The sequence below is a fragment of the Echiichthys vipera genome, assembly GCF_963691815.1.
Source record: "Echiichthys vipera genome assembly, chromosome: 9".
Taxonomy (NCBI): domain Eukaryota; kingdom Metazoa; phylum Chordata; class Actinopteri; order Perciformes; family Trachinidae; genus Echiichthys; species Echiichthys vipera.
The window spans coordinates 5,439,635-5,454,132 of NC_139834.1; the positions used below are offsets into that span (position 1 = coordinate 5,439,635).

General features: G+C 41.0%; 1 protein-coding gene across 1 annotated transcript in view; it reads right to left on the reverse strand.

The window, feature by feature from the left end:
* Positions 1 to 14,498, reverse strand: part of spryd3 (SPRY domain containing 3) — a 69,630-nt gene that overhangs the window by 24,710 nt on the left and 30,422 nt on the right. The window contains 1 exon segment of the mRNA XM_083920398.1: positions 12,514 to 12,663. Coding sequence (XP_083776524.1) covers positions 12,514 to 12,663 — 150 coding nt within the window.

Sequence of the window (14,498 nt, forward strand, 5' to 3'; positions counted from 1 at the left end):
TCTGGGTTTGTACCCTTGTGGTTGAATGCACTAATTGGTCAGCTAAATGTAATGTAATGTCATAGCAGCAAAACTGGATAGCATTTCTTCACTGAAAGAAGAGTAAAGAGCAGCACTGAAGGCTTCCCTTGATGGAAAAGATAGCGCACTTCTCCCGGCTTTACCAAGAGTTTTATAGTCAGAAAGTTCATCCAATGTTTTTGAAAGAGCCGGCGTTTTCAGTGATCGCTTCTCAGGTGTTTGTGTAAAACCATCTAACACCAGGCTAATAAGCACCATTGTCAGGTCAATATTTAAATTTGTCAAATACTTAACTACCTTATTATTAAGGACAGCTTCACAAATGAATGAATCCCTTTTAGATCTACAGTAATTGTGCTTGTTGATTGTTTGTTTACGGTGGTGTATTTTCACTTATTCACTGTTTATTTATGAGGCTGAGCTTGTTGTTTTAATTTTTGTTTCTTGTTGTTTGTTTTGTGAATATAGCTACCTTATTTTTGTTTTATTGATATAATGTGATTTTATTATTACTGATTTAATTGCTGTCGCTTCCTGTGTGGACCCCAGGAAGACTAGCGACCACTTTGTGGAAGCTAACTGGGATCCAAATAAAGAATAAACCAGTAACAGGGCTAACATAACAATCAACCGTCAACAAAAATGAGTGTCTTCAAATGAATTTGACAAACAGCATCTTCCACAGCTCAGCTCAACAGCATGTAGAACAGAAAAAAACATCAAAAACACCACCATGATATATTTCCTTTTTTTAGCCAAATAGTTTGCATTCATTGCGGTACATATGGGCCGAATATTTTCATACAGAATGTGTAAGTACCTGAAAAAATAATTTGACACTGTAAAAATAAGATTTCAATCTTAAGACTCGAGTATAATGTTGTTTCTTTCAGCCATAGACTCTGCAAATCCCAGATCATATTGTTTTTTGGGACTTGAAATAGCTTTCCCTCTGATAAAAGAAACATTCCAACCTATTGTGGTTTGGAAATTACAACAGTTAATGCTGTGATTTTTGTTTTTCAATCTGTGATGGCGCCACTAAATTACCTACACTTCTCTATCAACATGTAATGGAATGTCTTTTAGGGAGACGGAGCACCACGTTAACCAGCTGGTCCACTCTCATGTATTATAAACTTTCAAAAACATGGTCACTACCCCCCGTTGCCTGCAGAAGCCATCATTGAAATGCAAGCTGCTTCTAAGAACAACAAACACCGGCGTTATATCCTCAGCACGGCGGAGCAAAGAGGCGCGGTATCAGATCCACAGCTGCTACACCGGTGTCATCAGAACAGCCTGCATTTCCACACAGTGGCAGAGTAAACAACTCCTGAAAGAGTTAGAGTGGAAAGGTGCGGGTTGAGTAGGGGGAACCATGTTGAAGAAGATACCCATCATCTACAGCAGCTATCACACTGGCATATCACAGAGCTGTCTTAAAATGTGATTTACCACAGATGTGAGCGCCTGAGTGTGTGGGCTGAAGGTACAGTTTGTGGGGAGGGAAAGTAGTGTGTTTCTGTTTGTACATGCCCACACAACCTCACCTATGGGGGCTGGGAAGAGACTGTTTAGGGAACTAATGCAGGTCTGTTTGTATAACCTTGTGTCATCAGGCGAAAACCTCCAGCACTGCACATGATGACAGCAAGCATCTGACATTGAACATGCTCCATTATGCTAGTTTTCAGGGTCATATCTGAATTGTCTAGGTTTACATGCTTTGATCGTAGAAAAACACATTATATTTTTCATATTGTCCATTGCTGCAGCACCCATGCAGCACCTCTGTGTGGCTCTGTCTGAGCTTCTGCCCCCCCTCCTGAAAAGCCCAGTCTGCTCTGTGATTGGTCAACTATTTATGCTGCATGCCAGGAAATGTTACGCCCCTTACCATATACGGAATCAGTGAACCCAGCAGATGAAAACACCGTCTATATGGAAGCTAACCACTTTAGCTACGCAACATGATAACGTTACTCCGTAAGAGTTCCATCTATTTAACTGCCTTTTAAGTTTCCATCTATCCCAGATAGAGTGAGTTAAAACAATGGTGATTGATCAAATTACTCACTAATGAAAGCACTTGTTTTGCCTTTTTGCTGAGTATTCCAATATCTGTGTGTCTGTGGAGACATTCCCATAGATGTAAATAATCCGCCACGTTAGTAACGCTGCTGACAGAGGTTGGTCTGTCAGCCTAACTCATCACTAACAGTTATGCTGTGTTCACTTGTAATCGGAAATCGGGAACTTCCAACTTGAGCCAGGCTTGTAGTAAGAACACAAGTTTAATAGGAACATGTCTGTGTGTATGGATTTAAGAGGGGAACATATAGAGGACGGACTGGAAGTACAGAGAGGAATGTGTTTCACTAAAATTTACAAAAGATAAAAAAATATATATAGTCGGACAGTCGGCAGGGCTCGGGTCTAAATGCAAGTACTTCTTTATTTGATACTTTGGTATTATTAAACTTTGACTATAAAACATAATAACATTTATAGGTCACAATTGGCGGAAGGCATTATAGGTCCTCTTTAAAGAAGACAACAACAGCGTGTGTATGTGTCGCGGCGTGTTCATCACTTTCTATGGATTCAAGTGCATCTGCAAATGTTTTTTCATGTGTTCATATAAATACATAAAACTGATCAATTACTAAGTTTGTTGTGTTATGACTGACTGCTACAAAAGTTGATAATGGGATGGATTGCACGCGTAGTGTACACAAAAATTGTAGCCTGAATCCAAATCTGTCCCCAACAACAAATTTTCCATTTGGGATCTGCCAGATTTTATTTTATAGACCTTTCAGTCAGGGTCTGAAACTAACACTTGCCAAGTGCCAAAAGTGAGCAGTTTTTCAGTTTGGGTTGATCTTCATGGTCTGGGTGTCTTAATGTGGTATTATAGAGAGATTTCGACCATTTTGATCAATTCTCGAGTTGTAAAAATGGTTCAATTTAGCACTAAATCTTTGTAACAAATGGCATCAACCACAAAACTGCTGAAACAACTTATAAGACATAGTAGAGCATGAGAATAAACATCGCAAACTTTTTAAATTTGAATAGGCACCTAACGAAACACAATGTTTATTACAGATTTAGGACTAGAAAAACTAGAAAATGTATCTTCTTCAGATGATGTACACACTTGCTTTCTCCCCCCAAACATCCCGTCCCCCATCCTAACTCCTTTAAAAAAAAAAGAAAAGGCAGGATGCTAAGATGTTAACAAGACTTGCTTACACACTGCTAAATGCTAACATCAACTTCAGAGCAGTGCCGGGCTGACAAATTTACAAATATAAGTATTTATATGACTTCCTATACTCTTCCACTTCATTACTAACAAGGAACAGCCGTAGAGAAACACCAAGATATGCAAGTTTAAAAACTGTCTCCATCACATAGTTGGACCAAGCGACCTTGCCATCCCTAGAGCCACGCTAGCAAAGGGATTGTGCCTATGTGCCATTTTCAATTTCTCATTCCAACATTCATTCAGTCATCACAGACGCACAACAATAAATTACAAAGATCTTGATGACTCTGGTGGTGTTGTCTCTGGTGCAAAAATGACCGCTCAAACCACAGGGCCCTTTTTTAATCTGTTACAGTCTAAAGTTGTATAACTGTCAGTCCTTCAGATGCAGTTGAAATATAAAATCTCATGCGCTAAAGGAACCCTTAGTGTCTTCCCTCACATTTAGGCTGAGAGTTCCAGGCTCTATTTCAAATGGACTTTTTGAGATCAGTGAACCAACTGTTTATTTTCTTTAGTAATAGACCCGGTATACAAAATGCAGAGGTGTAGTGCTATATTTTTTACTACTGGAGCGCACCCATGACGCACGCGCATGTATCCATGTGCATTATTAAAATGGTACACCTTCTCTAAGGTTGTGTGACCGACTGTGACAAATCTACATAGACCTAATATGAGTCAACTAAAGGCCTGTACACACCAGGGGAATCTTTTTCCTGCCATTTATTTGCGCTTTAATATATTTATAACTGTTGTTTTTCTCATGAGTACTTTCACACAGAATGTGAATATTACACGGCAAAAAAGTCACTATTTTTTTGTGCTCACAGGGCTTCCGCACAGCCAATAAAGACATCAACTAATCAAGTTGTTAGTTTACTTATGAGGATTATGAAACAACAACACAGAGGTCTGCTGCAAGACCTCATTCATCTATGGATCAGACCGAAAACTATTTGACTTTCAACCCTGACAAAGGAAGCGCAGATGGCTTCGCTTCTAGTGTTCTTTCACAATAAAAGCTCTAGACAAACACTACTTAGTCAACTGTTTACTAGAGGGAACTTAAATTCATTCATAACATTTGACCAAAAGGAAACTCAATAAATATCTTACAGCAGCTCAGTTTTAGCTTTTTTCTGCCACACACGGCTCCTCCTGAGCTGGTGTGAATATTCAAACCATATTCGCATCGCTGCCACTGTGAAAACAGTCTTTTACCACTCTTTGACAGCAACCAGAAATTTTAAGGTGGAGTGTTTCATGTTATTTAGTGCACAAGTTAACGTCTTGAATCAATCAAGCCAACTTAAATGTCAAAATGATGACAATTTATCTGTTGTGTCTGAACACAACTAGATTACACTATTCTGTTTTTCTCACTTGGAGAAAAAAGTGGACTAAACCCCTGATAAAATGTCAAAAGACCTGTGAAAAGTGCATGTTTGAATATTCCCATTGTCTTCAAACATCCTGCTTTGTCTGACCAACAGTCCAAAACGCAAAGATGCTCAGTTTAATGACATGTATGACAAAGTAAACCCTTAAATTATCACATTAGAGAGAATGCTTAAAAGAAATTATGAAATTATCGACTAAATCATTGCAGCTCAAGACGTTCTTGTACATTGTCATTATGCTAATGGTGCTGCATGTTCTGCAGCTTCCACATCCGAGGCCTTGGCACTGTAACGGGTCCTTTGTTTTTATCCTAAGTTGACCCTGTTAAAATAAACAGGTTCACAGGAGCAGCACTGAAAAACGGTAAGTAGGACTGCTGCATCACAGGAGGAAGAGGAAGAGAGTTGTTCCGAAGACCGGGTCTCAGGGCACACCAGGTCAGAGGAAACGCTGCCATTCCCGTCTCCTGAGCGCTTCTATTTCTCGTTTGTGTATGTGTGTGGCATTATGTCTGTTTTTTTTGTACATGAACAGAAAGTTAGTGAATCAATACGGATGTCAGAGACACACTGGCCATGGGTGATCAGTTTCATTCAGACAGTGATGGCTGCTGAACCACATATCTGTCTTATGACAGTGACACCTATGCATCCATCTTGCGAGCTTCAGCCCTTCTCCCAGACCTACCTGCTTCTTCACTTCCCTGTCCTCCCACAGGGTTATGAGCTTTTTCTTTTTTGTAGGATTGTTTGTTTTTCAGGACATGAGGGTTTTCCTGCTTTTTTTCCTGTGTTTTTCATATTCTGAATAGCTTCCCTTGATCGACTTTCTACCCTGCAACCCCCCACACTCCCATCTATCCTCCATACTCCTTCCACCCCATAACTAAGCCTAGATCTCTCTTTGTCCCGCAGCCTAGCAACCACGGTGTGTACCGGATGAATAACAACCGTGCTACCAAGCATATGCATGCTGTACATTCATGGAGACCCTTATCGTCAGAGGAATGAGAGAGAGAGGTCACGTCAGGTCTAGGAATTGCAGTGGGGTCAAAACAGATCTTAGATTACGAACGCACGAAACATGATTACCTTGCAAACAAAACATTCACACTTATCACATAAAGCACAAATTCCTCTGACTTCCCTGTTGGTGGAGAGGAAACTGGTAATGGTGGCTTTGGGGATTCAGAATTCTTCCACCTTTTTTTTTTTAAATCAGCTCATTTGATTTTAACATTTTAAACAGTGACTTTCCCTTTATTTGAATTGTTTTTTTTTTTTTACCCTTTAAGACTTAAAAAAAGTGAATTGGGACAATGTTTGGGCATGTAATTAAGACTGAGTCTGCAGCCATGCTAGCAGCTCTGTGGGGCTGTACCTTTTGGTATTTAGTGGTGCTTTGAGCTAAATGCTGACGTCAGCAACATACCAATCTTCAACATGCTGATGCTCAGGAAATGCTGTGTTTACCATGTACACCACTTCAGTGTGAGGATGGTCTGCATGCTTATATTTGCTAATTAGCACTAGACACAGAGTGCAACTGAGGCTGATGGGAATGTCATTAGTTTAGTAGTTTGTAAATAATAAATAATATCGTACTTTATTTGTCACACTGGTATATTCATTTTGAGCCTTTTTATTTTTGGGTTGCCCATCCAATTGTCATGAATGTGATCTCTCAGGAACACCTGGAGGGATTTTCTTCAAATTTGGCAAAAATGTCCACTTGGACTCAAGGATAAGGATTAGAATGTGGTGGTCAAAGGCCAGGATCACTGTGACCTCACAAAACACATTTTTGGCCATAACTCAAGAATTCATATTGCCTGGATCCAGACTGTGTAGACCGATAGATCTGGCATCGTGACATGAAACTGCGGTTTTTCGGTTAAGAGACTTGGCCGATCCAATGAGCACTGTGTGGCGACTAACACTTGTCAAGCTGTGCGTTTATATAGCCAGCACTCACTGGTCAATCACGACCAAGTAAGTTAAACGTGCTTACAACAGGCGTTATATGATATGAAGCTACATGAAGCCTTTGCTTTATTTTCTGAGCCCACTAGATGGCACTCATTGTTCAACAAAAGGTTGGAAGCACACAGAATTACCATGCTCCATCTATTGGCTTTATTAAACTAAAGACAATGCTTTATGAAGCTTCATGTCACTTAAAAAAAAGTCTATTGTGAATAACAGGCAGTGCACCTGTCAGTGGCTGTGAAAGAGTCATTTGGCATGTGGATGAGAAAGCACTGAAACATTTCCCCAAACATTTCTTGCACACTTGTGCTTAAGCTGCCACATGCCCAAGGTTGCTGACAGTTGCACTAGAGGAAAGTTAGTGGATCTCCAAAGTCATTAGGCTTCATCCGCTGGCCACCATGAATGCTTGTATATAATCCATGACGTAGATGTTGAGATATTTCACTGGATAGTTGAAAAGTCTTGTACTGCTGGTGGTGCTAGATGTACAGTAAAGTCCAGGGATTGCCAAAGTTAGCTTTGCCATCTGAATGTTCCAAATTCAACGTCAATCCATTAAATATTTGTTATGACAGTCAAGTGGTGGACCAACTGAGCAACAATGTCACCACAGGAGCTGTGCTTATATTAAAATCTCTTTTCTTGAGAGGTGACAGCAGATGTTGAGATGTGAAGACGGAGTGAATTGGCAAAGGGAGAGCAAGATTTGTAAAGTGAAGAAAATTGCTTACAAAGCAGAGCCTGAAGTCAGCAGCCACAACAAACAGATAAAGAAATACAGATGGACAGCACCTAGCAGTCTGTGTAATAGATTCGTGGGTTGTGTTATATATTCAGGCCTTCTTACCGCAGGATGCTACGTGAAAAAGACCAGAATACAAACATGTGACTGCTGTTGAGTAAACAGTCATTACCCAAGCCCTTCAATTTGCTGCTTTATCACCTCTCCTGGACTTAAGCTTAATGTCTTTATAATGAAACTCAGATGCAGGGAGAAAAGTAGTGGAGCAAAAAGAAAGGAGAAGGGGAACTCTGAGGAGGTAATGGGACTGGAGTTATCACCACTCAACTTCTTCCTCACCCATGGGAGCATGGTGTGTGTATAACTGAGAGCAAGTGTGTGTACATGTACTCTTTTTTATAAGCTATTCTGCTACTTTTGTCTCTTAATGCACAGAAACGTATTTAGTGAATATAATAGATGTGGATTTGGAGTAGAATGTGCTTTAACAGCTTTTAATTCAAACTGAACTTATAGTACACTTTTTGCTAAGAAATCATTATAAATCTGCCATTTGTTCATTTTTTTTACCCACATTTTTGATGCCAGTACTTTTCTCTTTTTGTTTTATCAGTGAGGATAGTACCCCATCATTGTAGGCGAGGTTGCGATTACCAAACCAACATCGCATTAAAAAAACACTGTGGCATCATCTTCACTCACTGGATCTTTTCATCTGCAACGATGTCTGCACTTTGTCAGTTCTACAGCAAAGCATACGCCTTTGTTTTCAGGCTGGCATTTTCTTTTTATCTGGGAAGAGTGGATGAAAAAATTGCTTTTATTATTGACGTAGCTTGGCTATTTAAAAATGACAGGTTTGTGCATGATGTCGCGTGATGTACTAGTAACGGTTCTCTCTGTCCAAGTGTTGTAACAGCTTTCCTTGATGATTTCAAGCGTTGCGTTAGCTACGCTAATAAATGAATAAGCAAAATAAACTCACAATGTCACAGAACTATATATTCTTACACTGACTTTCTTTATTAAACAGAAAAATAAAAACGTACCCCTTTAAGTTTCTCTTTCGTCAAGCTAAAGCGTTAGCTATCTGGCGCGTTGACTAACCGTAAAACACGCTTCATCCAAAATACGCTTGCTCTAAACGCCGTTTCTGCCCGCTGTCTGATCAGCAGCTTGTTCGTCCGAGGCAGACCATCAAATCAGTAAAATGATAGCAATGATCCAAAAAAACGGCCTAAAAAAGTACAACCAGCGATAAACTCCGCCATAGCCGACAGCCGATATAGTCTGTCAATCGCCCAACCCTTCATGCTAGCATAAACTTAAGTTGTTGCTTGCTAGCTTCCACTTTCCGCATGAAGATTAAGGGCGCACTCACACTGTCCGTGCTTTAGGGTACTTGTCCCCCCTCCCTCTCCCCCCGCGCCCCAGCCCCGTTAGTACTCACACTGCCTGGGCCTCGCGCAAATGCTTCTTGCTGTCCATACGTCATCATGCCGTAACACGTCCCACGCATTGATCGATTTTCATCCAACCAAATCTGCAGTAAACACTCCACCTCCGCATCACACCAACGTAAACCTTTCACCGCCATTGTTGTTGTTGTTAAATGTCCGCGCATGGTCCGTTGTTCTATTTTCTATGTCCGAACAGGCGCACATACCGCTACCGCCGTAGGGCTCGTGCTCGTACACGTGCGCGCGCTCGTGCTCGTACATGTGCAAACGGCTCTACAAAAGCCCACCTCTTTCCGCAGTTATGCACGGACGGGTGCACTCACACTGCTTAAACGTACTAGGCTTTAGCTGAAAAAACGGTTTTGGCCCGGTACAGAAGGACAGTGTGAGTGCGCCCTAAGACAACAACAAAAAAGTTCTCTGAAATGTTTAATGTTGCAAATGACCTACGTTTTGTGGGTTTGTTGAAATAGGGAATATTTTAAATGCAATACGAAGTGCTCCTGTCAGTAATGCAGCGTGGATATTGACTGCGTGTCTTCTGGCAAAACAGGCTCTCTGATTTCAGTCAACTGTGGCCAAGGGAAACGCCCACCCAGAAGCTGTTTCCACGAAGTTTATCCTTTTACAGAAAGTTGCCTCTCGTGTGGTTTGGCAAGCAGTGTACCTATGAAGATGTCTTATGTCAGGTGGTAGACATGAACGACTTTGCAAGACCGAATAGTTACAAATATTCAAGATTAAATAGCTTGGGTAGAGGACAAAAATTACACATACAGTGCATCTTCCTCTCCTCTCCGAATGCATCTATGGCTCTTTGTCTCAGTGTAATTTTGACCTGTGCATTCCTGCATCCTCTGCCCCTGTTTTATATGAATTGCCTTAGAGACCTTGAGAGATGTTGTACAAGTTTCATCTTTTATTTTTTGTTATTAAAAAAGGAGCAGTGCTTTGACCCTGGGAGAGACAGTGCTGGCAGCTCACCACAGGCCTTTGCTTTGGCAGTCACTCATATTTCACATTCATAACACTTTGGAGGCTAAATTTACAGGGACTAAAAACTCAAATCATGAACCCAATACTGTCAAAGATATAGAATAATATTAGGTAAAACATGTAATGCAAATGTGTTTCATGACAGAATCCATCCATCAGAAAGCAGAAATGTATAGAAGTTGAATTGTGCCCTTTTTGAGCTTAATGAGGAATATTCAACACAGCCATGCAAGATCCTGAGCTATTACTGTTTATACTTTACATCCTTGCAGCTGCGTATTAAAATGTCTGTATATATTAACACTTGTATTCATTCTCTGCATCTCCTAATGCGTATTTTTCTTCAAAGCGGTTAAACATGGTAATAGTCACTTGCAGAGCTGCAGTGCTAATGCTGAAATGGGAACCGCATGTGCATTCTTTGGAAAAAGAAATAAGGGCTCAAGTGAGAGGTGTTAAAATTTCTCTAATTGTGTTTTCCTCTTAGAGGTGTTTCATCTACCCAAAAGTAGGCTATTAGAACCAAAGAGAACGGCTGAGCTGCTCGATAATGGGAAAGAAAATAATGCTTTCGACAGTACCACTATGTTTACTACTAGTAGAGTCTAGTTCACAATGTCCATGTCCTCTAAAAATGGCTTTATTAGGTAAACCACTCATCTTTTCTCCATACACCCAGACATACAGTCCTAAAGTCCCCCTCTAGACACATTTTTTTAAGTATGTAAACTTTTTTTTCAAACTTGTTTTGTTTAACATGGTTTTACCTGTAAAAGAGTTCAAATCATCTGCTCTTCCTCATTGAGAAACTCTGGATCTGCCCACCACCGCTGCTTACTAGGTTGTTGGGTGAAAGAGCAGTGTGTGTATAGGTATGCTTCCATTGTGGTCGTTCACCCGTAATGAGACGGGTCTACCTTGCCAAAACGCCCCTAATTTGCAAGTGAGTTGCTCAAGTGGCCATTTGCCCGGTTATTTGTTGCCTTTTTTTCTCCCCTGAAAAAAGCCTGTCTGCTGATTGGATGTAACGCTCAGCGGGATGTGATGTGTGGTAGTACTTGACACCTCAACAACACGACGAAGTAGACACTTTTATCCAGCAATGTAGAAGAACGCAGTGCAGACATTCATCTGTGCAAGCGCTTCTTTGCACACCGTCCTGCAAGCGGGATGACAGCCTGTCTGTCAACACACTTTTACAGACTTGAATTTTTAAGGTGGAGTTTATTTTATGTTATTTGTTCACAAGTTGACGTTGTGAATCATACGGACCACCTTATATCGAACTGCAACTATTGTGTATTTTTTGGAGAAAGAACGGATTGAAACCCATTCAGAGTGATGCGTCATGTCAGGAGTCTCTTAAATCCTCTTGGGGCCTTTTTTGTAATGGAAACACGGTGAGTGAAAGGACATTTGTGATGGCGTGCCCAGCAACTTTTTGCAATTTTACCCTAGTGGAAACACTTATGAGGATAGGTTGACCAGTGCGCATGAAGAACGCGGTGCAGAGCTTCGTTGTCACCTCGCAAGTTAAGCGCACAGTCTGTTTTCACCTGTATAGGAAACTTAGATGAAGAGTGATTTGTTTCTGTTAGCTTGTAACTGGCAGTGGCTGACATAGCATTGGTAAACAATACCTGCTACGATGTTAAAGCGTGATCCGGTTGTCATTACGGAAGTACAGTATACCGTATATTGTTAGTTAGAGGTTCCTCTATTTTCTTCTTCGTTTACTTTTCTTTGTGGGCTGTTTTCATTGGAGAGTTGGTGGAGGTGTGGCTAGTAAAAGACGTTATTGCTGCAGACATCCACGTGATTGTTTCCGAGGATCCAAAAACAATAGAACAATAATTATAATAGAATAAAGAACTTAACACGACATGGCTAACTACTAAGCTACGAGAGGCAATGCTAATAAGCTAACATCAAGCAGTCCTTATGTGTGTTTTTGCTTGCTTTCAATCTGGACCAGCGATAAGAGCCATAGCTTTGAAACCCTTGACTTAACTGTTTTGTAACAATATATATTTTAAAAAAGTGAAACTTAGCAAAATACATATACATAGCTTCACCTTGCTTCCGCTCCGATACCCCTTGTTTTCGCCGTAGTTGCGCTTATGATATGGAATGCCCCAGCCGCAAGTTGACAGGATTGGTTTCTTAGCCGTTGACTACTCATTTTACTTATGGTTTGTCTTCCAGCATTTAAAAAAACAACATATAGACATGTAAACAAGGTTAAAGTTTGATTTTCATTAGAGGAGGTCTTTAAAATGACAAGAGCGCTGCGTCTCCTCCATAAGGATGAGTTTACAACATTCCCCAGCCTCAGCCTGAGGAACATTTTGCACATGCTAATTATCCACCGTATTCCTTCATTCAGGTTTTTGTCAAAGTTTTCCATCATGGAATGGAAGAGTCGGCAAAAGGGAGGCTTATTCCTGCAGTCCACGTCCCTTGAGGTCATTGAGCTGCCTAATGTATCACAGTGTGGAAAAAATGGGTAAAAGGGCCAAGTGCAAAAAAACTGTGTGTGTGTGTGTGTGTGTGTGTGTGTGTGTGTGTGTGTGTGTGTGTGTGTGTGGTTGTCAAAAGTTGTTATTTCCTTAGAAAGCTCACCCTTCTTGCCAGGCCCAGGGCAATGTAGCACTTCTCCCCAGCATCAACGATCTCTACTTCATAGTAGTGGCAGCGGGTGGTGAGTGGCTGGCGGGCCTGGGCCAAACCTACGTCCATGATGCTCTTTCCTTTGCCAACATACTCCAAGAGCTGAGTGGGGGAGATAAACAGAAGGGGGAGAGAGAGAAGGATGGGGGGGGGGGGGGGGGGGGGGTTAACATGTTAAGAAAAAAACAAGGGGGCTAATTAAACAAACACGTTAAGGTCTTTTTCCATCATAAAGTTCATTCACCCCTAGACAGATAATTACGATCACAGGATAATAACATGTTGTTGCTCAACGTCTGCGCTGAAGGAGCGAACGCGCCTCAACCGAAGCAATTGTCGGATCATCTAAAAACCCCCACCCCCTAACACCTTCCCAACATCGGGATTGAAAACACAGCGTCTGACCGTTTTTATTACTTTCCAACAACAATCTAAGAAGCAAACCCACTTCACTCTAACCTGACTGTCGCCAGATTAATTTGGTTCTGCCTTGCTTCACTCTCCATAGGAAAGTGATTTGAGGAGGCTGGGCCTTATCAAAAATCCTTGCATATGATTGGGTAAACCACTTGTCTGTCATCTTTATTGACGTGCTACTTCAACCGCTCATATCGAAACCAACCCGTGACGCTGATCAGAGCAACGCAGGGAAAACCAAAACCGAACAGGCGACATGGTTTCCACCAACAAAAGCCTTCAGAGCCGTTCTCTGTGTTCTTCTAAAGAAGAGCGATTCTCTAGATTGGAAACACGGATGAAACAGCAGCATCTGTGTTGACGCCTGCTTCCTCGATGTGAGCTGCCATTGTTGTCTGAATCACAACAGTCGCTTCTCTGCTGCGTCACATCTATAAAACCCTGTCCGGCGGTCCTGAATGGCTCGACCACCTGAAATTACTTTCCTATGGAGCGATCCCAGACTGTTGAGTGTAGCTAGGCAAAGTCAAGGCAGAAGCAAAGTGGAACGAAATTCATCTGGTAAAAGTCAGGTTAACTTCACACAGGGATTGGCCAGATGTTCGGAGGTGAGTAAATATAGGTAGGTTTTGAACGTCTCTCTCAAGCTCTCCCTTCATTATTAGCCACCACGGCCAGTTTATAGGGATAGCCGCGTGTTATCGACCCGCCAAGGTGGTCCACATTGAAATTAATCAAAAACTATGCATTGACTTTGACTTTGGTGATCCTGACTTTTCTTCCAGCGCCAACATGAAGTTGACATGGATTTTAGTAAAATGATTTGACAACCATTGTATGTTTTGCCATGAAATTTGGTACAGATATTCATGGTGCCAATGACATTGTGGCTACTCTGACCTGCTGTTGCTATGGAGTCAGTAAATACAGTGTTTTCGAACCAGTATTTACCACATAAATATATATCTATTTAAATATACCTTTACTTTGATACTGACAAGCGTCTTTTTTTGACAGTTTTTACGTTTATGAATGGATATAACAGACAATGATATATTTTGGAAGTGTGAGCACACACTTAAATATAAAATAAATAAAATAATGCATAATTTGTTGACATTCAGACAATAGTTTGTTTTAGGGATTTAACAGCTGAACATCAGTATTGGATGATATTTGCCTTGTTGAAACCGGTTGAGCTATTTTTGTATGTATAATAATGAAGATTTCTTTGTTTCCCTGGCACCAAATATTAGTGCATCCTTAGTTTGTTGAAGTATATCTCAGTCTTTTGTTGTATTCACACTGGCCATTTAAATTCTCTTTACTTTGCGGTCAAGACAGATGTCCGTCCTCCACAGAGCTGGGTCTGTTAAAGGGAAGGTTTTCGTTGCCACTGTGCTCAAAGGGGGAATTGTTGGGTCTATGTAAATCACAAATAAGTGTGGTCTATAACTACTCTGTAAAGTGTCCTGAGATAACTTTTGTTATGATTTGGCACAGTAAATAAAATTGAATTG